The sequence below is a fragment of the Tursiops truncatus genome, chromosome 3, assembly GCF_011762595.2.
Source record: "Tursiops truncatus isolate mTurTru1 chromosome 3, mTurTru1.mat.Y, whole genome shotgun sequence".
In the NCBI taxonomy this organism is placed as follows: domain Eukaryota; kingdom Metazoa; phylum Chordata; class Mammalia; order Artiodactyla; family Delphinidae; genus Tursiops; species Tursiops truncatus.
The window spans coordinates 7,681,578-7,705,700 of NC_047036.1; the positions used below are offsets into that span (position 1 = coordinate 7,681,578).

Genomic DNA, 24,123 nt, shown 5'->3' on the forward strand with positions numbered 1-24,123 from the left:
CATGGCTCACGGGCCCAGCCGCTCCGCGGCATGTGGGATCTTCCCGGACCGGGGCACGAACCCATGTCCCCTGCATCGGCAGGCAGACTCCCAACCACTGCACCACCAGGGAAGCCCTATATGTGGTTTTTAAGCCGTAGAGTCATATTTATTTAATTATAAATAATAAAGAGGAAACAAAGGTGTTTTTCTAAAGGGGGCTGATTTTTACAAGAATATGGTGGCTGGATGCATCACACTAAATAATCAATGATGATTCTAACTAGGGGGAAAAGGCCACTTCCTAACATTGAGGAAATGCCCTTTGAATTATCTATCATTTGGGGAAGAGTAAATCAGGGTGATACCCATGAAAGGAGGAGAGGCCGCACAGTAGGAAGAGGGCTAATTGGGAATTAAGGCAGGTGATGACTCATGTCAAAGAGGGCAGCCAGGCGTCCCATGGCCTGACCTGCTGAGGAAGGAACGGTCTGCTCTGGCTTGATTAATACCTTCACATACATCTGTCTTCATCCCCTCAAACATGGAGCTAATTGAGATAAAAAATGAAAGTTTGAGAAAAATAAATTGCACCTACCTGGATCAGAGACAAATCCTCAAGCTGTAATCTGAAGAGGTAGTTTCTACAAAATACAAAAAGAGAGCAGTTTCATTTTTAATAGATCTAAAAAAATTACAGTACGTAAAAATTATGAGAATAAGGGGAAAAAAAACCAACAATTTTTGGCTTCTGAAGCAATCTCCTGCTAAGACTGTGTGTCACACAGTTTTCCTTGGAACTCAGAGTTCAAAGAGGCGTTCAATACGTCAACAGAAACACACATTTGAGACTGGTGAGAAAGCTAAGAAATAAGGGGTGGGGACTAAGGTATATCTAAATTATTAATCAGCTCTCTTAATCGATGTGAAATGGACAAGCGGAAGTGGGTCTTTAATGCTGAACCTGAGTTTAAGTTAAGCAAGATGATATAAAACCACTCTTCACGAGCCTTTATCCTGACAGATCACCTACATTCACCATGTTGTATAATTAAAACACATCCAGGTTTTGAATTCACCAATGGTCTGAGCATTACACCGCTCTGCCTCGCTGGATGGATTCAGTGTGTAATAAGTTTAGAAGCATGAACTTGTTGTCTGTCTGACTGTTTGAAAGAGTCAGCTCTGGCTGCCCAAGCGTGAAAGAGGAAGCCAGAGAAAAGGAAGCGATCAGCTTTCAACAACGAAGGGGAAGAACCGTGAAATACACAACAGAGATCCGCAGAGCTGGGGGTGGGGGGGGGGGGTGTAGCAGTCACGTGAGACTTTGAACTGCACTGGTGTGACTTTTAGAAACAACGGATTGGCCTCCAGCTCAAGCCATGAAGGAACATCTCCTTAACATCATGTAGATGAGAAGCTGGTGCAGCAGGAAAGCAACCCAAGGATGGATGGCGGAGAAGGTCCACCCAGGTGTGAGCAACGATGGCAGGGAGAAATTGGCATGTAGTGGGAAGCAGCCCCTCAGAACGCATGAGTGGGGAGGGGTCTCGGAGAAGCTGAGGCTATTGTTATAATGGACTGGTCCAAGGTGATTACTGTGGCATCAGGAGAATAACAAAACTCCCCCGGCACCAGCAAGAAACAAAAGTAAATGACTTTCATTCTCTGGGAAGGCGGGCAGATGTCAGAAGTGAACACGCTGTCCCAGTAGAGGTGACAAGGGACAGCCACGACAGGCCATGGGCACAGCCCTGAGAGAACCAAGAAACATCCCTATGGTGTGGATGCAACGGGGAGCACAAATCAACAGGGACGACTCCATCCCGGGCAGGCTGCTACCAGTAGCACGCATGCACTGCCGGAGGAACAGAAGGGATTCCAATCACCTTTAGGGCGGGCTCACGAGTCCCAGGCAGCGCCCCCTGCGCGCTCAGTGTTCTCACAATGTGCCCCCCGCCACGGGAACACTGCCATCCCGCACGCTGAAAACTGCCTCCTCAACCACTACAATGGCTTGTTCAACACACTCTTTCTGAGCCTCCAATTTAACCTCCGAAACAACACCAGAGAAGCAGTGCGTGGCACGTGGCGCTTCCCTCACAAAGCCATTGGGAGAAGCGTCCCCTCTCTTTCCTTACAGTCGAATCATCCCTCTACGCAGAGCTCAGGATGCCTTTGAGGAGGGAATGTGGCAGCAGAGTCTACTTCTGTTTAGTCTGCAAGTTTTCCACCAGAAAGGTCGTCCTGCGGCGGAAGGAATGAGAACTCAGCGCAGACACGGGGGAGCGGAGCCGAGCTGCCAAGGTAAACGCCACTGGAGGCTGCCTGGCATTCGAAGAGTTGCCAGGCTCTCACGTGATGTGGAACAGATACCAGCACAACTGCTCTAAGAGACTTTAGAGATCTACACGTACTCACAGATAAATCTTTCAGATGATGGGCTTAGAAGAGGCCCCAGAGGCAATTACTGGCCCCGACGCACTCGCACTCATTGCCTTTATGAGCGCCACGGCTCCCTACCCTCAGGCTGGCTACATCGTGGACTTCCAGCTGCAGGAAGCTGCCAACAGTCCCTGCCCCTCCACTACGGGGGGCAGTGTTGCCTAGTGGTTAAGGACATTTGTGTCCATCAACAGATGAATGGATAAAGAAGATGTGTGACATATATACAATGGAATATTACTCAGCCATAAAAAGAAACAAAATTGAGTTATTTGTAGTGAGGTGGATGGATCTAGAGTCTGTCATACAGAGTGAAGTAAGTCAGAAGGAGAAAAACAAATACCGTATGCTAACACACATATACGGAATCGAAGAGGAAAAAAAAAAAAGGTCATGAAGAACCTAGGGGCAAGACGGGAATAAAGACACAGACCTACTAGAGAATGGACTTGAGGACACGGGGAGGGGGAAGGGTAAGGTGGGACGAAGTGAGAGAGTGGCATGGACATATACACACTACCAAATGTAAAACAGATAGCTAGTGGGAAGCAGCCGCATAGCACAGGGAGATCAGCTCGGTGCTTTGTGACCACCTAGAGGGGTGGGATAGGGAGGGTGGGAGGGAGGGAGACACAAGAGGGAAGAGATATGGGAACATATGTATATGTATAATGGATTCATTTTGTTATAAAGCAGAAACTAACACACCATTGTAAAGCAATTATACTCCAATAAAGATGTTAAAAAAAAAAAAAAAAAAAGAACATTTGTGCAAAGGCCAAAGCTCTGCCACCAGACAACCTGGGCGGGCAGGGGGAAAGCTGAGCACTGTATGCTTCAATCTTTTCAACTGTAAAATGGAGCTAACAGTCATATCTACCCCCGATGTTGTTGTGAGGTTTAAAGCCAAGGAAAACACTTAGAATAATGGTGTCTGAGCCATTATCAGCACTCAATTAACAGTAGCTACTTCTAGGCAGTTTACGGAAAATATTAAAATTTCCAGCCATGTTGAAATTCTCAGCATCTTCTCCATTTAGGGAGAAGGAAAGAGCATTTCCGCCCTCCAGCAATGGCAGGTTACGGGCATAAGCGGGCACATTTACCTCTGTGTGTTCAGGTATTGGGGTTGTTGTCAGTAGGGATGGTGGCGGCACCACTGGATTTTTAGGAAAGAAGATAACATTGTTTATCTTGTCTTGGTTCTGGGACCCAGTCATCCCACTCTTTCCAACTCACTGCCTCTTTTAAGAAAACCTTTTCTACAAATATTCCCAAAAAAGAAGCCATTCATATTTTTAATCAATGAATTGGTTGAGAGCTTTGATGATATTGCAAGGCTCTCTCTCTCTCTCTCTCTTTCTCTCCTCCCACCCCTGCCCCACACACATACACGTATACAAGCATGAATGTCCACACTACAGTATCTGTCTCTGAGAACTTTCTAGAAAGGCAGCTCTCATACACTAAGGAAGAGCTGGAAGGCCTTCACATAACTGAGGAAAGAAGATGGTAGTGTCCATGATTTTCTGTGGAGCTATGGGCAGGGTGACTGGACAGAAAAGTTCCAAGTCTCTCTCGTTGTGCTAAGGGTAGAAGGAGGTATAGAGCTCATTCTCTGGGTCCCGTTTTCAGGTGTTTTTCACGGAGGAAGTGTTATGGTCTGAATGTTGATTTCTCCCCAAAATTCGTATGTTGAAATCCAACCCTCAAAGGTGACGGTATTAGGAGGTAGGGCCTTTGGCAGGTGATTTGGTCATAAGGGTGGAACCCTCACAAATGGGATTAGTGCCCTTATAAAAGAGGCTCCAGAGAGCTCCCTTGCCCCTTCCACCATGTGTGGATGCAGCAAGAAGTTGGCCATCTGCAACCTAGGAGAGGACCCTCACCAGAACCCAACCAGGCTGACACCCTGATCTTGGACCTCCAAGCCCCAGAAATGTGAGACATAAATCTCTGTTTATAAGCCACCAGTCTGTGGTATTTTGTAAGAGCAGCCCAAATGGACCGAGACAGGAAGACACTGATTTACGATGACAAACATGCCACACTCTCAGCCTATTTCTCTCCAACAAAATCTAACTCTGCTGGCCACTTCTGCCTCTCAGGTCCCAACAGTCTGAAAAGGGACCCCTCTGTTCCCCCAGGCATTACCTAGGTGGATTTCAACCATTTACTCTTCCTTCCACAGGCATCTGAGAACTATGGTACCCGCACAACCATCTCATCAGTAATCAATCAGTATGGCAGAGGTATTCAATAGGTGAACAGAAGGGGCAGAGAAGAGGGGCATGCTTACTAGGAAAAACAACACAGTAATTATGAGATACCATCACCACCACCACCATCACCATGCCCAAGACCCTAATAAAGAGAAGCACCAAGGTTTTGAAATTTTCCTTTGGTATTTCCTGGGTTACAAGATGTAAGGTGGTGATCTTTTAACCCATCCTCAATTTTTTTTGACCTAAAAAAATCATAGAACCCAAGAATTTGGAGCTAGGTTGTCATTAGAAAGTATATACCCCTCAACTTTTAGATGAGGAAACTTCTGTAAATTAGGAGGTGCACTGTGATTTATCCAAGATTATTAGGATTCAGAGAAAGTTCTATGATTAGAAACAAGACCCCCCCCCACACATTTTGCTGTCCCTTATCCCATTGTGCCAAATGGCATCACTAGTCAGTCATCCAATGTCCCTTTCTAATTTAACTGGCACCAAACACACACACACACACAAGGGAATCATTCTTACAGTACAATTATTTCGTCATCATTGTTCATTCACAGGTGCATTTACAAATCATTTTGAGACAATTCAAGTCTTAGCACTACTCATAACAAGCTTTTGACAAAATTCAACACCCATTTATGATAAAAACCCTCCAGAAAGTAGGCATAGAGGGAACTCTCCTCAACATAATAAAGGCCATATGTGACAAACCCACAGCCAATATCATTCTCAATGGTGAAAAACTGAAACCATTTCCACTAACATCAGGAACAAGACAAGGTTGCCCACTCTCACCACTATTATTCAACATAGTTTTGGAAGTTTTACCCATAGCAATCAGAGAAGAAAAAGAAATAAAAGGAATACAAATCGGAAAAGAAGAAGTAAAGCTGTCACTGTTTGCAGATGACATGATACTATACATAGAGAATCCTAAAGATGCTACCAGAAAACTACTAGAGCTAATCAATGAATTTGGTAAAGTAGCAGGATACAAAATTAATGCACAGAAATCTCTTGCATTCCTATACACTAATGATGAAAAATCTGAAAGTGAAATTAAGGAAACTCCCAGGAGGGGAGGTGTGGAGAGTGACCTGTGCTCGCACACAGGCTGCTCGGCGGCGGCAGCAGCAGCCTTAGCATCTCATGCCTGTCTCTGGGGTCCCCGCTGATAGCCCCGGCTCCTGCCCATCTCTGGAGTTCCTTTAAGCGGCGCTCTGGATCTCCTCTCCTCGCGCACCCTGAAAAAATGGTCTCTTGGCTCTTAGGCAGTTCCAGACTTTTCCCGGACTCCCTCCCGGCTAGCCGTGGTGCACTAACCCCCTGCAGGCTGTGTACACGCTGCCAACCCCAGTCCTCTCCCTGGGATCCGACCAAAGCCCAAGCCTCAGCTCCCAGCCCCCGCCCGCCCCGCCGGGTGAGCAGACAAGCCTCTGGGGCTGGTGAGTGCCGGTCAGCACCGATCCTCTGTGCGGGAATTTCTCCACTTTGCCCTCCGCACCCCTGTTGCTGTGCTCTCCTCCGTGGCTCCGAAGCTTCCCCCGCTGCCCACCCCCGGTCTCCGCCAGTGAAAGGGCTTCTAGTGTGTGGAAACTTTTCCTATTTCACAGCTCCCTCCCACTGGTGCAGGTCCCGTCCCTATCCTTTTGTCTCTGTTTATTCTTTTTTCTTTTGCCCTACCCAGGTACGTGGGGAGTTTCGTGCCTTTTGGGAGGTTTGAGGTCTCTGGCAGCGTTCAGTAGGTGTTCTGTAGGGGTTGTTCCACATGTAGATGTATTTCTGATGTATTTGTGGGGAGGAAGGTGATTTCCGTGTCTTACTCTTCCGCCATCTTGAAGCTCCTCTCAACAATTTTTTTTAAAAATTGTGAAGGATGAAACATACATGAAAAATTTGTGGAATTCCCTAATCACCTCCCTGGACCTCAGAATCTGACAAAACATAGAGTGGATTCCAGTATTCTCAAAACCCTGTCCTTAAACTATTTGGTCCCAAATACAATGCCAAGTATTTTTGCTTGGAAAAAATCCAGCTCAGCTAGCAACATGAGGGACCAGAAATCTCCCAAGACAGCTTGATCCATCACAGTTTAGGTCAACGACCTATGAAGTTAAAGGTTACAAAAAGAAAGAAAATCTTCTAAAGGGAATAAAAAATGGATACTCCCAAATGCTGGGTCACTCGGGCACTAAAGTAAGATCTATGGTTCCCTGCAATTGGCAGCTCTCCAGGGCACTGCAGAAGAGGCAACCACTTTATCTTACAATTGTAAGCACACAGAGGAGGAAAAACAATATATGTGAGGTTCACAAGAAAGGCTACCAACCTTTCCAACAAGAAGGAGTAATGCTTCTGGCTCCCAGCCAAAAGGAATGCTAACCAAATGTTTCACATAAGGTCAGTTTCTCTAGTAGGGCAATGCTTTGAGCAACCCAAAATATTTAAGTGGCCTCATTAATCTTCCTAACACCCCTAGATGTAAATAGGTAGTGATGAGGAATACAGCCATATTCTTCAGGGAGAAAGGCAGTGGTGCAGAAGGTTAAGAGATTAGATTCTAGGAGCGTATTAGTTGTGTAGCTTAGGGGAGCTAGTCTCTGTTGCCAGGTCCCCCCTCTCATCATAGAAGTACAAAGCAAGAGTTTAACCAGGCTGTAAAGGTTCAATTTTATGGCCATAGTAAATGAAAGTATGGGATCTTCTTTCCTTGGTGTGAACTTACTTTTTTTCAAATGCCTTGGAATAAAATTTGACATTGCAAATTCAAATGTAGTAACCGTATTACTTTTAGGAGTGATATATGAGGAATACAGAAATCCAATCAACTGAATAATTCAAATCACAAAGCCATTTAATTTGGCAGATACAAACTGACAATTGTGAAGTCCATTCATCCTTCCCCCACTGGACACCTGAGTGTGTGGTCTCCCTCTTCACCAGAGTGTATTTCTTTTTGACTATAGGACTGAATAACTCATTCCTACCTCTCATCACATCCCCCAGTGGCCTATTAGCAGCAAATCACTAAGCACAACAACATAGTCTCTGAGGTAGCAGTGATGGCCTTAATAGACAAAGTTCATTTGTGTCTTCATGTAAAGTAATAAAATTCAGCCAGCATTAAAGAAAAGGTTGAGCCATCATGAGCATATTAACTAAATGACTCATTTTATCTAGAGAGACTATAAAACTCAACTCTGACCTCCATTAATTATGAAAGACACAGGTGTTTTAAAATGACATTCTCTTAGAATAACTCAGTTGGTCTCTGATGAATATAGCTATAAAATCAAAGGAAAAAATTCCAAGTTCTTATTGAACATGTAGGTCAGAGGCTTGCTTATAACTGAGGAGCAGAAGATGGAATAATTAAGAAAGACAGACTCGCACTTGGCACTAAGAAAATCAAGTAAATTGAAAAGAGACAGTAAACCTATAAAAAATGTTTTAAACAACAGTGATAGAAACTTATGTTTGTTGTTTAATAAAAGTTTAGACCATTGTTGATGATGAAACAATCTGAGGATAGAATACCCACTGCACGTAAACTGTGACCACTTGGGTAAATGTGATAGTGAAGCTAGTCTCACCTGTACCTGTGCCAGCTTCATCTGCTCTGTGATTTCCGTTCACTGCACGATTCTATCCTAACTTTGTCAATAACCCACTGGCACAAAGCCTGACACTGTGACTTCCTACATGACTCCCGAATTTTCAGTTGCATTGATAGACCTAAAGATTAAAATATAAGTGTGACTTTGAAGCTAAAGTAGTAACTATATCCTTTATAGCACAAAATGTTTTCATAAAAATTATTTTAATTATCTACATGTAAATATTTAATATCTCAATCACATCAAAATTTTAAGAATATGAAGATTTAATTTCAGCATGTAACCTGGTCATGTACTTCACAAACCTATCTATTCTTGCTATTCCTAAGACTTTCACTATGCCGATTGATTCTAAACAAATTCTAGGAGCCTTTATTTTTTTCTGTTATTATAACCATTCCGAAAATATCTCTTTAAAGTTCTTTTCCCATAAGTTTCTGGGACCTCAATTCAGTTTTAATATTACCAAGTTATTTTAAAGATACAGTGCTATATTTAAATAGTGGTATCACATTCAGATCACAGTTTCTGAATGCTGATCTTTTTTACTTTGCTAATGTATTTTGAAATATGGTGACACATGTATAATATTATAATGTCATATTATGAGCTACCTCCTCAGTCAGAATTTTTTCAACCCTCTTCAAAAAAAATAAATATATGTACTTTAGGCTATAAAACATTTTAAATAATTCTGATTTTATTATTGTTGTTGTTACCATACGTGTCTAGTACTCACTCTCCCAAAATTGTATTGGCTTATCTCATTACCTAGCCCAAAAAGTCTATTTTAAACCCCTGAAAAGTCTTGGTTACTATATATAGGTTTCAAAGAATACATCAAATCCAAAATCAAACCATTTTAATAGTGCTCTTATATGTTTAAATACCAAGATTAAAAGGCACAGAAGTAGATGGATAACCTCTTACTATTTTGCAAGTAGAATCAAATAACAAAGGTGGATTTTTAGTGGCATGCAACAATTAAGACCAGTGCTGTTAGCAAATTTCAGAGATAAGAAACCAGAAAAACCTTTTCCCATAAGCATATTTAGGGACAAAGTTACTAATCAATACTGTCAGTAATCACACTGATAATTTAAATTTTATTATGTTCTAAATATTATGTGCAAATCTCTGAGTGCTTTGAGGGTTACAGATGGTGACTTAACTGCTCTAAATTTAACTCACGACTTCTGCTTTTGCTGGTCCATTGGGTATTTGATTTGTTCCTTTCATTTTTCAGTTAATAGAGATCATTTTTCATTTGAAAAAATACCGTGTTATTCTATGATTCCTTTCACCTATGCTTTCCTAGGAATATTCACTCTTCAAATTATCTCCATATACACTATTTTTCTGGGTTATCTTCAGAGTTAGTAAAATCTGAGATTTTTTTTCTCATGTAGCTTCAAATAATCGAAGAATTACAGCTCATTTCTCAAATGCTCAGTCCCAGCTGATGTCATTACAACAAGCCACACTTTCAAATCTCACTCCCAAATCTTATCTTTGACCCTTGCCCTCAGCCACCAATCGTGATTGGCCATCAACCACTGTCAAACTCAGCTCTGAAATACTTCTCAAATCTGACTTGTCTCCATTTGCACTTTCACTGCCTAAGCTGAAGTTCTCACTACTGTCTCCTGATCCCTAGCCCCCGATTGCTATCCATACCTCCAAACTCTAGTGCACTGTGCACGCAGTTACGGTGGAAGCACCTCCCTAATGCAAACCTGAGCATGTAAATGTATGGCCTTAGAAATCTCCTGAGTTCCTACTGTCTTTAGCAGAGGTTCTCAAATTTTCCAGGCCAGGAGATTACCAGAGGCTTGATTAAACCAAATATTCCAACATTACTTCTAGAAAGTCTAATTCAAATGTTCCGAGGAGAGGCACGGCCATCAGCATTCTTGAAAGATTTCTCAGACAACTCTCCTGACTGCCGGAATTGGAACCACTGGGCTAGAGGATGAAATCCCAGCTGCTCCATAATATAATTCTCCAGCCTCATCTACAATTACTCCTCCTCTCCGTCATTAACAGGTCCAGTCAAGGTGTGTTCTTTTCAGTGTCATCAGGATCTCTGACTTCCCCGTTCTATGGTCCTTCTGGCAGGAAGACTCTCTCCCACCTGCCAGACCCCTAATTCCTCTCCGAGGCCCAACTGAAAAAGCACCTTCGCAGTGAACCCTTTTCACCCCCAAGGACCATCACCTTTCTTTCCTCTTGGTGTTTCCAAGGCCCTTTATTCAGGCCTCCCTGGAGAAATTAATTGCTTGTATTCCTCATATCCACCAGGCCAGGAGTGAGGAAACCTTTTCATGGGCTAAGTAGCAAATACTGCACCTTTGTGGTCCTGTTGGAATGACTCATCTCCGCAGTGAAAGCAGGAAGGCAGCCACAGGCAATATGCAAATGAACAGATGTGGCTGTGTGCCAATAAAACTTTATTTAAAAAATCAGGAGGCCAACCTAGGGGCCTTAGCCTGCCAACCCTTGCACTAGGCTCTAAAGTCTTTATCAGGTAGAGACTGCTGCATCTTCGTTTCACCAATGTCTAGGATACTCCCTGGCACACAGTAGGTTCAATAAATATTTGATGAATGAAGAGTAACTATGTGAACTAATTCTGATGGACCCCATGTGGGACTGGTTAGGAAACAAGCTCTCAACACTCAAAACTTGCAGCACACACATGCACTCAAAGAGGCTGGTTAATTTTTATCACACTCCTTTGTTGACTCATTCAGGGAATATGGGAAAAGGGAAGACTGTATGTATATTTATAACCTAATAAGTCACTATTCTGCTAGGTCTATCTTCTCCCCACCTCCAGCAGAGAAGAAAACGCAGAGACTATTTTGTTTTTAATAACAGCGAAAGGAAGACAATGGTTGGGCGTCTTTCCCACAGGAGTGTCTGCAGACCACCTGTTTGTTAAAAGCTCACACTCTGGGACCACCTTCCAGCCCCCTGGATCCGCAGAGCTGGAAGGAGGGGCAGAGGAAGCTGCCTTCTGAATGAATGCCCCGGGTGATACTTAGGTACACTGCTGTTGGTAAATTCTGGGCAGAAAGGTACCACAGCAAGTAGACAAAGAATGGATTCTCTTTTTTAACACAGATTAGGTTAATTAATCAAACAGGCCTGTTGGCCGACAGGGGAGAAGAGGGAGACGGAGGAAGATAAGCAAAGAGAATCTTAAGAGCAAAACACGCCTATGAATCAAGAGCCAACAGGGAGAAGGAAATATTTAAACCTTAAAGTGCAGTCGAAAAAAAAATCCTGTTGGGCTGGGCTAAGAATGAAAAGCAGAAATAACAGCTCCATCCTTCCTTTCATCACCAGCTGTTTTCCTAAGTCGCATTTAATGTAAATACAATGTCAACATCATCATTACCTCGGATTTCTTTGCATGATGGGGGTTTACTGCTTTTTGGATTCACTCCTAATTGCTGATTTCACTCCACTTAGCGAGAGTTCCCTTTAATTGTATAAACTTGACTAAAATGTGTCCTTTGGAAAATGGAAAGAAGCTGTGGCTACTGCAAGCAGAATTGCTGATCTCGTAAAAATCTCCAGTTTTTCTTTGAATTATAGACTGCTTCCAACAGATTAATGCCAAGGTAAAACTTTAAAAGAAAAACAGTAATTATAACCACCAGAAAAAGAGAGAATTCTATTGGTCAGTTTTCAAAGGTGACACTTATGTGACTCTAAAATTTAGCTCCACTTGTTTAGAACCAATGGCAAAATCATTTTGAAAGGAGCAATTTACACTAATTACATAGAAGCCTGCTCATTCATTTAATGTGATCTTATGAGAACTTATGCTTGGAATACTTAAAGCAAATTCAGTCCCAGCATAACAAAAGCAAGTTAATCTTTCCTTTTTATCTTTATTTCTGAAGATTCAAACCATGGGCAAAACAATCGTTTAAAGTAATACACTAAAATTTGTCAAGACCAATTTGCTGTGACTATAGGAAAGACCAAGATTTGTCTTGAAAGCACCTGGGGTTTAGTTTTTTATTTATTTATTTATTATTATTATTTTTTTTTTTTTTTGCCGTATGCGGGCCGCTCACTGTTGTGGCCTCTCCCATTGCGGAGCACAGGATACAGACGCACAGGCTCAGCGGCCATGGCTCACGGATGGGATCTTCCCAGACCGGGGCACGAACCCGTGTCCCCTGCATCGGCAGGCGGACTCTCAACCACTGCGCCACCCGGGAAGCCCTAGTTTTTTATTTTTAGTAGTAAACATGCTGATTAGAAATCCGTGCTATTTGTCACACAGATACGTGTACAGAAATATCTTTCAATATACGGAAATAGTCTATTGACTGCAGTGGCAAGTCAAAGAGTTCCGTACAAGGCACACACATGGCTCTCGGCTGGTACTCACATGGGTACCAGCATCCCTGCTATCCTTTCAATTGATATCTTCATAACGTTCCCGTTTTAGTAGAGTTGAAATTAAAAATTTCCCAAGACATACATAAATCTTACATTTGTCATCAGTTATGATTTTCACCTGACTCAGTGTTGGGTCTATGAGCGTCAATCCCATCACCTTAATCATCGGCAGATGGGTGAGCCTCCCGGACTCACAGGCACTTGCGTGAGAGCTCACAGGTAAGTGTCCTTCCTAAAATATCATAGGTTGCAAGACTATGCCCTTCAATGATATGTTTCTATTACACTGAGGCTTGTTAGAGAAGAGTAAGATAACCAGAAGTCAACTTACAGGAACAAAATGAAGAAAGACCAAGAAACAAACAGAAAAGCTGGAAGAAACTCACTTTCTCTTTGATGAGAAGCTCTTTTTTTCATTACTATTGTATAGCTTTACACTACAAAAATATGGCTAATTTGTCAATGCCCTGATTATTGTCAAACACTGCTTTGTGTATGGATCAAGTTAGTTGCCATTAGGAATAACATTTGAATTCGGCACAGAATCACTTGTCATGCATACACTGAACCCAAAACACTAAAGACATATTCATTTGGAGAAGAAAATGTCATCACTCTCTCTCAGATCTGCTGTTACAGTCCTATACACCATGAAAGTGAAACTTTTATCAACTTTGTGAACTATTATTACTGTCATTACTTTTATAATTATACACAAACCTCTAAACGTCAACATAGTCTTTCATTTGGAATTTTCATGTATATATAAAGTAGAAACTTTTTTTAGTGGGTTCTTTTAACAGAGAAGTATACAAATCATCCATGAACTATTATTCCAGTAGTGTAAACAAACAGATCAAATACTGCGGGGACATTACTGAAAAGGTTAACTGTGATCATTTCTGAAATTGTGTTTTTTCTTTATGCTTTACAGTATTTTCTACAGTCTCTAAAATGAAAGTGCCTGAGTCTCATCACTGAAAATACAAACATGATTAGTTTTTAAAGAGGCATGGGTAAAAGAGAATATGAATATCAATGCTTTTAAAATAATATGAAAGATTATGTGCACCTTGGAAATGGTCAATTTAAGGATCCTTCCAGAAATTGCATGAATTCAGATGCAACTACCTTCGGGTACTATATAACCACAAATCGCCTAAAGAGAAGTGGCTTTTTGGGTTGGTTTTGTTTGTTTTTTGTTTTTGTTTGTCTTTGTTTTGCAGCAGGAGAACTTCTTTTTGCAAAGAATTTTTAACTGATTTCAATTTCAGGAACATAAAGTATCTCTGGTATAAAGTGAAACCATCCAATAAATGGCTTTACAAGGCCTAGTGCTAACTATGAAAAAACAAAAATACTATCACTGTATTTTTCCACTGCTCATATATTTAAACCATTACGGATTTCTGCAATATACACCTGCTATCTAAACTTCTTTTGCTAGGTCAAGCCCTCCTAAACAGGAATCTGAGTGCTGGGTTATTTTTAAAGTTGTATAACTGGCTCACACTCCCTCTCAAACCTTCTGAGCCTCATCCCAGCAACTATCTTATGTAAAATTGCTATTCTCCGCACTCAGTGGTATCTGCCTGAAACGCATATGCACACGCATGCGGAAACCCACAGATACCCACACAGCTGCCCCACCACGTCATGCTTACAGGATGCCTGTCATTGTGACAATCTCTCTTCCTGGATTATTTCATTTAATCCTCACAACAGCTGAAAGGGGTAGAAATAATTATATCAACTTTAAAGATAAGAAAATTAGACTCCGAAATGGGCTCAAGGTCATGCAGTTAAGCAAGTCCATCTACCCCTTTCTTTCGTTTCGTTACTGAGTATCCACAATGTACCACGTCCTGTTCTAGAATAGAAATACAGCCCATGCTCCTAGGGTTGCTTATCTGAAATTCAAGTTTAACTGCACATCCTGAACTTTTATGTGCTAAGTCTGGTGATCCTATATTGCTCCTGGTCACTATGCCATAGTGCAAGCTAGGTTGACTCAGTGGGTAGGCCAATCCCTCCCATGGCTGGTCTGGGACTGTGGTGAAATGAGATGGATAGAGACCTTGAGAAACTCTGGGATGGAGACCTCCAGGGAGGCTGGGATGGAGACCTCAAGGAATAAGAGAATGGAGCCCTCTGGGGATACTGGGCTGGAGACTCTCAGGAATAGGTGTCCCCTGGGGACAGTTCTCAGGTGCTGTCTGCAGTCAGGACAGAACTACGGTGATGTCTCTTCCAAATCTTCATTTTCTCAGTGGCTTCTCACATCCCCATTAGGAGAATCTGTGTCACTGACCAAAAGCCTACCACCTGCAGAGTGTAGGCATATATGTGACACTGCCCTGTTTGTGTAGTGCCAAGGACCTCCAGAAACAATGGAGTGTCTTTCGAGTCAAGCTCACAGGAAAACTGTTTCCAAAACTCTTTAGAGTTGAATGAGACATGCAGGATTCAGCTACACCAGTTGAGGTCATAGTTGCACCTGCTACCCCAGCAGGGGGCCCTTCCCCTTGGCTAAGGGTGAGAGTCCGTTTTCCCTAAGGATTAGCTTTGGGGTTTAGAGACTGCTACTCCCTGTGTCTTGCCCAACTGTAGGCATCTGGAATAAATCTGCTACGACTCCAGCCCCCCTTTCCCTAAGTGTCCTACCAAATGCAGAGGGTCACACATAGAAATCAAATCCTGGAAATAAATATGGTGAATCAATAGGTATCTTTGAGCTTCTGCCCGGGGGAGAAAGTGTGCTACATTTTAGAGAAAACAAGAAAAGACAGCCACATCCTCTACCATCTGGTACGTCACTATCTGAGAATGGGAAAGGGGAGAGTGAAACATGAACAGAAATAATGCAATAAGTGCAGTAATGAAGAGAGATGGCAGGTGTGCCAACAGAACCGTACAGAGCAGGGAACATAGCAGCTCAGTCCCAAAGGAGGACCCTTGAGCCAGATCTTTACAATGAGTATGAGTTCACCCAGTGGATAACTTGAGATGTGGGTGGGTGGTTAGCTAATATTCCAGGAAAGCAAAAGAGATCACCAAATCCCAGAGGCAAGAAGGAGAACATTCTATAGTTGTGGGCAACATAAATAATTCCTCGTGCCTGGACTATGTGAGAATGAAAAGTGTGTCTCTATAGGATGTAGGACGATGAGCCAGAGGGTCTGATGGGCCACACCAAAAGAGCCTAATGAATCCAAATTAATCCAGAAGATCCCTGGAGAAAATAGTATTTCTATAACATAAGGGAAGGCATACAAGTCATAAGAACTCCGGTAGGAGCTACTGAGGCTTGTATTTTTAAAAGATGACTTTGGCCATGGTATGCAGAAGGAGGAGAAAATCTGGAGGCCAGGAGACCAGTTAAAAAGCCCTGCAGGGCTTCCCTGGTGGCGCAGTTGTTGAGAGTCTGCCTGCCGATGCAGGGGACACGGGCTCGTGCCCCGGTCCGGGAAGATCCCACATGCCGTGAAGCGGCTGGGCCCGGGAGCCATGGCCACTGAGCCTGCGCGTCCGGAGCCTGTGCTCCGCAACGGGAGAGGCCACGGCAGTGAGAGGTCCGCGTACCGCAAAAAAAAAAAAAGCCCTGCAGTGCGTGGCCCAGGCTCCCAGTGATGGAATTTGATGGAAGTCAGCATTAGAAATCCCCCAGCTAGTCCCAATGGGCTGAAGTAAGTATAAGAGTACCAAGTAAGCCCATCCAATCCATACTCACTGTCCAATCAATAAACACTAAAAGAGATACAAGTGACATGTTAAGTGCCAGGAACTAAACCGACTTCTGTCTGTTCATTTAAGTTATGACCGTACGTCTTGAGTCTTCAAGTGTTGGGTGGATGAACGAGGTCTTCTTAAGATCTGAGAGCAAAGGCAGTGATTCTAGAAACTGTTCAGTGTTTGTCCAGAGCTTAAGCCAGATTTAGCTTCACTCACGTAGAAATTGCACAACCTCTCTTGCTATGAAACGTATGTTTCATAATCTAGTACATTTGGACGAAACAGATAACGTGCACTCCTCTGCCTAAAGTGCTTTCCTTGAAGGCCAGAAGAGTCCAAAATCTACAAATCATCTCTTTGGGTTATTATGTCATTTTTCCTAAGAGATGAACATAAAATATTTTTTAAACATCATCCTCAAACACACTGGCAGGATAGGTGATTGGAAGGCAGGGATTACACATGTTTTCTAAGGAAGTCATGGTAAATACGAGGGATGCAACACAAGATCTGTTCTGATTGGGTTCCAGTGGCCTCACCTTCAAACTGGAAGGTCAGGCACTGACCTGGAGACAGGAGCACATGCTCCTTAAGAGAAATAAATAATAGCAACTCCCTTGAATTCTCAATTGACTGGTAAATATCATAATGGGGGTCACAAAGAAAGGTAGTGATGCGTGTTGGAATGGGTATCAAGGTCTTCTGATGTCTAGAATTATGATGAAGAGTATACTGACAAATAAGAACATGGTTTTTGGACTCAAACTTTGACTGAAACCTGGGTCCATCTTTGATTCAACATAATAAATGTGTCCCTGGGGTAACATTTATCCACCTTCTGTCTCAGTTTCCTCATCTCTAAAATAGGGATGGTGACAATACCTACCTCTCAGGCTTCACAGGTGGAAAAAATAAATGAATTCATGTTAGAACTGCTCCTGGCACTTGGGAAACACCCAATAAACTCCTGCTATGAAGAGCAGCAGTCATCTTATTAGTTGTAGCACACTTCATGACACTCGTATGGAATCTCATTCTTAGATTAAATATTACTTAGCACTCGTCAGCTACGGCAGAGAAGCTTGTGTCACTGCAGAGATGTCAAATGAAGTCCGAAAATATCTGCGGAGGCAAAATGTAAGCTCTCTCACCTTGCTCCTACAAGAAGTTCTTTCTGTCCTGGGTCAAATGTTAACTGCGAGAAATCCACAGCATTCTTCGCTCTGAACTCCTGCAACCAGGGGCCAATTTCTAAAGAGGAAAAAGAAATAAATAAAAAGATAAAAATGAATTTTCTTCCCCCCTCTGGGGACCACAGACAACGCACATCAGGTAGCAAACGTTACATTTCAGAGGATTTGAAGGGCCCCCCAGGTGATCATTTAGGGGCCACTGGAGGTTTCTGTCAGGGTGTCACATAAGCCACACTGAGAACGTGTAAAACATAGAGGGCAGCCGCCCAATAAAAAGGAAGCGAAGCATCAATGCTTGGTTGTGATTACAAGCCAGATGTGCATTTTCCTTTTGCCTCTGGACTGGGCAGAAAATAACACAGCGCTCAGACGATTCATTAGAGGAATATTGAATGCAAACAAGATCATTTCCTGTGCAGCTTGATGGGAAGGAGCCAAAGATGTGGGAAAATCACAAAAGCCACAGAAGCACCATCTGCCTTCTTTCAAAGTGGACATTCCATCTCCCTGTCCTTTAGATTTCTATTTGGGCCCCAAGATTAGACTAGTTAAACACTCTCAGTCCTTTCTAGATGAGAAATTCACAGTCAATTCTAGGCCTCATTTGCATTTTTTAAGGGAAATCAGAAAATAGCCACTCTTTAGAGACAGGTTTTTTACAAGCACTGTTAACTCCTATTAAATGTCCTCCAGCCTAGAGTCCGATTATTACAACATGAGAGTATTTGAAGAGGGATAGAACTCAGCCTTATTAGCCATTTTTGCAACTTTCATTAGCTCATTTCTGACACAGAAAAAATCTTCAGTGAGTTGTCTGCCAGTTGTGCTGAACCTTATTATTATCCTTGACAACTAACCATGTGATCTGATTGTCTTTTTTTTTTTTTTTTTTTTTTTTTGCGGTACGCGGGCCTCTCACTGCTGTGGCCTCTCCCGTTGCGGAGCACAGGCTCCGGACGCGCAGGCTCAGCGGCCATGGCTCACGGGCTTAGTTGCTCCGCGGTATGTGGGATCTTCCTGGACCGGGGCACAAACCCGTGTCCCCTGCATCGGCAGGCAGACTCTCAACCACTGCGCCACCAGGGAAGCCCCTGATTGTCTTTTTCCTTGAGTTTAATATTTTGAGTGATGTCACACTGACTAAACAGGTGCATGACAACTGGCAAATCGACAGTTATTGGTTTGCGGAAAAAGTGTGTAGCACAGAAATAATCTCTTCCACAAAACCAGATGCTAAAAAAAGGTCTAATATGGAAATATGCCCATGTCTTAACACATGTCTTGTACAAAGGCCTTTGTTGATGTAAATGAGGTAGATTATTTCCAAGCAATAGCTTTGTGTAACAAATATGGCTTTTCTCTACTATCAGTTATTGGGGGAAAAAACGGACATGAACTGAAAGTTCTATTCTGCTTAAAGGAAACCAGTGTTGAGTTATATAGAGATCTGTATTTGGTTTTTGATATTTTCATGTTATCTTGACTGTTTTTAGTATTTTATATAACATTCTTCATTTTATAGGCAAGTCAATTTTTTTTAAAAAATCCTTATTTATTGCAAAATAAGTACAAGGTCCTGGAGCTATAAAAAGATGTTAATAAATGATCTGTTCCAGGAGTTTTTAATTCAGTTAGGGAAGGAGCACAAATATCTTCTTTAAACACAATATCTATAGATACAAGATCTTTACAGGTATTTATAGGGTTACAGGAAGTATTCATACACAGAAAGGAGAGATGACTGAGGGGCTTAGGGACCAGGAAAAGAGAGATCTGACCAGAGATTCACAGAACAGATGTATCCTGAGGAAGCAAGAGTGCCATGTGGAAGACATGGTGCCCTCTGTGGCTGTAACTGGTATTGCTCATGTTCACTCCTATGGGGCCCCAGATCAGTTTCTCTGCTCTTGGGCAAGAACACTATGGCTCTTATGTTTGCATTGCTCACTGCAGTTCCTGCAGCTCAAGGTACAGTAGCTTGAATGTATAGGCAATACTAAATGGGTGGAATGAAAAAGTAAGAATAAGCTAAGGTTCTGTCTGTCCGTTTTTTTTTTTTTAATGAATTAAAAAAAATTTTTCTTAATAATTTTTTTTCTAATTTTAATAACTTTATTTTATTTTATTTTATCTTCTTCTTTCTTTTTTTTCTCCCTTTTATTCTGACCTCTGTGGAGGACAGGCTCTTGGTGGCCCAGCCAGGTGTCAGAGCTGTGCCTCTGAGGTGGGAGAGCCAAGTTCAGGATGCTGGTGCACAAGAGACCTCCCAGATCCATGTAATATCAAAAGGAGAAAATCTCCCAGAGATCTCCATCTCAACACCAAGACCCAGCTCCACTCAACAACCAGCAAGCTACAGTGCTGGATGCCCTATGCCAAACAACTAGCAAGACAGGAACACAACCCCACCCATTAGAGAGCGGCTGCCTAAAATCATAATAAGGCCACAGACACCCCAAAACACACCACCAGACGTGGACCTGCCCACCAGAAAGACAAGATCCAGCCTCATCCACCAGAACACAGGCACTAGTCCCCTATACCAGGAAGCTTGCACAACTACCTGAACAAACCTTAGCCACTGGAGACACAAACTAAAAACAATGGGAACTACAAAGCTGCAGCCTGCGAAAAGGAGACACCAAATACAGTAAGACAAGCAAAATGAGAAGACAGAGAAACACACAGCAGATGAAGGAGCAGGTAAAAACCCACCAGACCTAACAAGTGAAGAGGAAATAGGCAGTCTACCTGAAAAAGAATTCAGAATAATGATAGTAAAGATGATCCAAAATCTTGGAAATAAAATGGAGAAAATACAAGAAAAGTTTAAAAAGGACCTAGAAAAACTAAAGAGCAAACAAACAGTGATGAACTACACAATATATGAAATTAAAAATTCTATAGAAGGGATCAATAGCAGAAAAACTGAGGCAGAAGAACGGATAAGTGACCTGGAAGATAAAACAGTGGAAATAACTAAATAACTACTGAAGAGCAGAATAAAGAAAAAAGAATGAAAAGAATTGAGGACAGTCTCAGAGACCTCTGCAAAACATTAAACACACCAACATTCGAATTATAGAGGTCCCAGAAGAAGAAGAGAAAAAGAAAGGGACTAAGAAAATATTTGAAGAGATTACAGTTGAAAACTCCCCTAATATGGGAAAGGAAATAGTTGATCAAGTCCAGGAAGCACAGAGAATCTCATACAGGATAAATCCAAGGGGAAACACACCCAGAAACATATTAATCAAACTATCAAAAATTAAATACAAAGAACAAATATTAAAAGCAGCCAGGGAAAAACAACAAATAACACATAAAGGAATCCCCATAAGGTTAACAGCTGATCTTTCAGCAGAAATTGTGCAAGCCAGAAGTGAGTGGCAGGACATAGTTAAAATGATGAAGGAGGGGCTTCCCTGGTGGCGCAGTGGTTGGGAATCCGCCTGCCGATGCAGGGGACACGGGTTCATGCCCCGGTCTGGGAGGATCCCACATGCCGCGGAGCGGCTGCGCCCGTGAGCCATGGCCGCTGGGCCTGCGCATCCGGAGCCTGTGCTCCGCAGGGGGGGAGGCCACAACGGTGAGAGGCCCGCATACCACAAAAAAAAAAAAAAAAAAGTGATGAAGGAGAAAAACCTACAACCAAGATTACTCTGCCCAGCAAGGATCTCATTCAGATTTGACAGAAAAATTAAAAGCTTTACAGACAAGCAAAAGCTAAGAGAATTCAGCACCACCAAACCAGCTTTACAACAAATGGTAAAGTAACTTCTCTAGGTAGGAAACACAAGAGAAGGAAAAAACCTACAATAATAAACCCAAAACAATTAAGAAAATGGTAATAGGAACATACATATCGATAATTACCTTAAATGTAAATGGATTAAATGCTCCAACCAAAAGACATAGACTGGATGAGTGGATAAAAAAACAATACCCATATATATGCTGTCTATAAGAGACCTATTTCAGACCTAGGGACACATACAGACTGAAAGTGAGGGGATGGAAAACGATATTCCATGCAAATGGAAATCAAAAGAAAGCTGGAGTAGGAATTCTCATATCAGACAAAAGAGACTTTAAAACAAAGACTATGACAAGAGACAAATAAGGACACTACATAATGATCAAGGATAAATCCAAGAAGAAGATATAACAATTGTAAATATTTATGCACCCAACATAGAAACACCTCAATACATAAGGCAAATACTAAGAGCCATAAAAGGGGAAATTGACAACAACACAATCATAGTAGAGGACTTTAACACTGCACTTTCACCAATGGACAGATCATCCAAAGTGAAAATAAATAAGGAAACACAACCTTTAAATGATACATTAAACAACATGGACTTAATTGATATTTATAGGACATTCCATCCAGAGACAAAAGAATACACATTCTTCTCAAGTGCTCACAGAACATTCTCCAGGATAGATCATATCTTGGGTCACAAATCAAGCCTTGGTAAATTTAAGAAAATTGAAATCGTATCAAGTATCATTTCTGACCACAACGCTATGAGACAAGATATCAATTACAGGAAAAAATATGTAAGAAATACAAACACATGGAGGTTAAACAACACACTGCTTAATAACCAAGAGATCAATGAAGAAATCAAAGAGGAAATCAAAAAATACCTAGAAACAAATGACAATGAAAACACAACGACCCAAAACCTACGGAATGCAGCAAAAGCAGTTCAAAGAGGGAAGTTTATAGCAATACAATCCTACCTTAAGAAACAAGAAACATCTCAAATAAACAACTTAACCTTACACCTAAAGCAATTAGAGAAAGAAGAATAAAAAAAAAAAAACCCAACGTTAACAGAAGGAAAGAAATCGTAAAAATCAGATCAGAAAGAAATGAAAAAGAAATGAAGGAAACAATAGCAAAGATCAATAAAACTAAAAGCTGGTTCTTTGAGAAGATAAACAAAATTGATCAACCATTAGCCAGACTTATCAAGGAAAAAAGGGAGAAGACTCAAATCAATAGAATTAGAAATGAAAAAGGAGAAGCAACAACTGACACTGCAGAAATACAAAGGATCATGAGAGATTACTACAAGCAACTATATGCCAATAAAATGGACAATCTGGAAGAAATGGGCAAATTCTTAGAAATGCACAACCTGCCAAGACTGAATCAGGAAGAAATAGAAAATATGAATAGACCAATCACAAGCACTGAAATTGAAACTGTGATTAAAAATCTTCCAACAAACAAAAGCCCAGGACCAGATGGCTTCACAGGAGAATTCTAGCAAACATTTAGAGAAGACGTAACACCTATGCTTCTCAAACTCTTTCAAAATATAACAGAGGGAGGAAATCATTCCCAAACCCATTCTAAGAGGCCACCATCACTCTGATACCAAAACCAGACAAATGTCACAAAGAAAGAAAACTACAGGCCAATATCATTGACGAACATAGATGCAAAAATCCTCAAAAGAATACTAGCAAACAGAATCCAACAGCACATTAAAAGGATCATACACTATGATCAAGTGCAGTTTATCCCCGGAATGCAAGGATCCTTCAATATACACAAATCAATCAATGCCATACACCATATTAACAAATTGAAGGAGAAAAACCATATGATCATCTCAATAGATGCAGAAAAAGCTTCTGACAAAATTCAACACCCATTTATGATAAAAACCCTCCAGAAAGTAGGCATAGAGGGAACATTCCTCAACATAAAAAAGGCCATATATGATAAACCCACAGCCAACATTGTCCTCAATGGTGAAAAACTGAAACCATTTCCACTAACATCAGGAACAAGACAAAGTTGCCCACTCTCACAACTATTATGCAACACAGTTTTGGAAGTTTTAACCACAGCAATCAAAGAAGAAATAAAAGGAATACAAATTGGAAAAGAAGAAGTAAAGCTGTCACTGTTTGCAGATGACATGATACTATACACAGAGAATCCTAAAGATTCTATCAGAAAACTACTAGAGCTAATCAATGAATTTGGTAAAGTAGCAGGATACAAAATTAATGCACAGAAATCTCTTGCATTCCTATACACTAATGATGAAAAATCTGAAAGTGAAATTAAGAAAACACTCCCATTTACCATTGCAACAAAAAGAATAAAATTCTAGGAATAAACCTACCTAAGGACACAAAAGACCTGTATGCAGAAAATTATAAGACACTGATGAAAGAAATTAAAGATGATACAAATAGATAGAGAGATATACCATGTTCTTGGATTGGAAGAGTCAACATTGTGAACATGACTATAGTACCCAAAGCAATCTACAGATTCAATGCAATCCCTATCAAACTACCAATGGCATTTTTCACAGAACTAGAACAAAAAATTTCACCATTTGTATGGAAATACAAAAGACCTGGAACAGCCAAAGCAATCTTGAGAAAGAAGAACGGAGCTGGAGGAATCAGGCTCCCTGACTTCAGACTCTACTACAAAGCTACAGTAATCAAGACAGTATG

At 41.6% G+C, this 24,123-nt stretch overlaps 1 protein-coding gene across 7 annotated transcripts in view; it reads right to left on the reverse strand.

Annotated features, from left to right (window-relative positions):
• SEMA5A (semaphorin 5A) overlaps nucleotides 1-24,123 on the reverse strand; it is a 479,761-nt gene that overhangs the window by 239,486 nt on the left and 216,152 nt on the right. For all 7 annotated transcript variants that reach the window (XM_033852756.2, XM_073802003.1, XM_019951068.3 and 4 more), the window contains 2 exons: nucleotides 17,581-17,680; nucleotides 578-623 (listed from right to left, as the gene is read on the reverse strand). In XM_033852756.2, coding sequence (XP_033708647.1) covers nucleotides 578-623; nucleotides 17,581-17,680 — 146 coding nt within the window. The remainder of the gene's footprint in view (nucleotides 1-577; nucleotides 624-17,580; nucleotides 17,681-24,123) is intronic.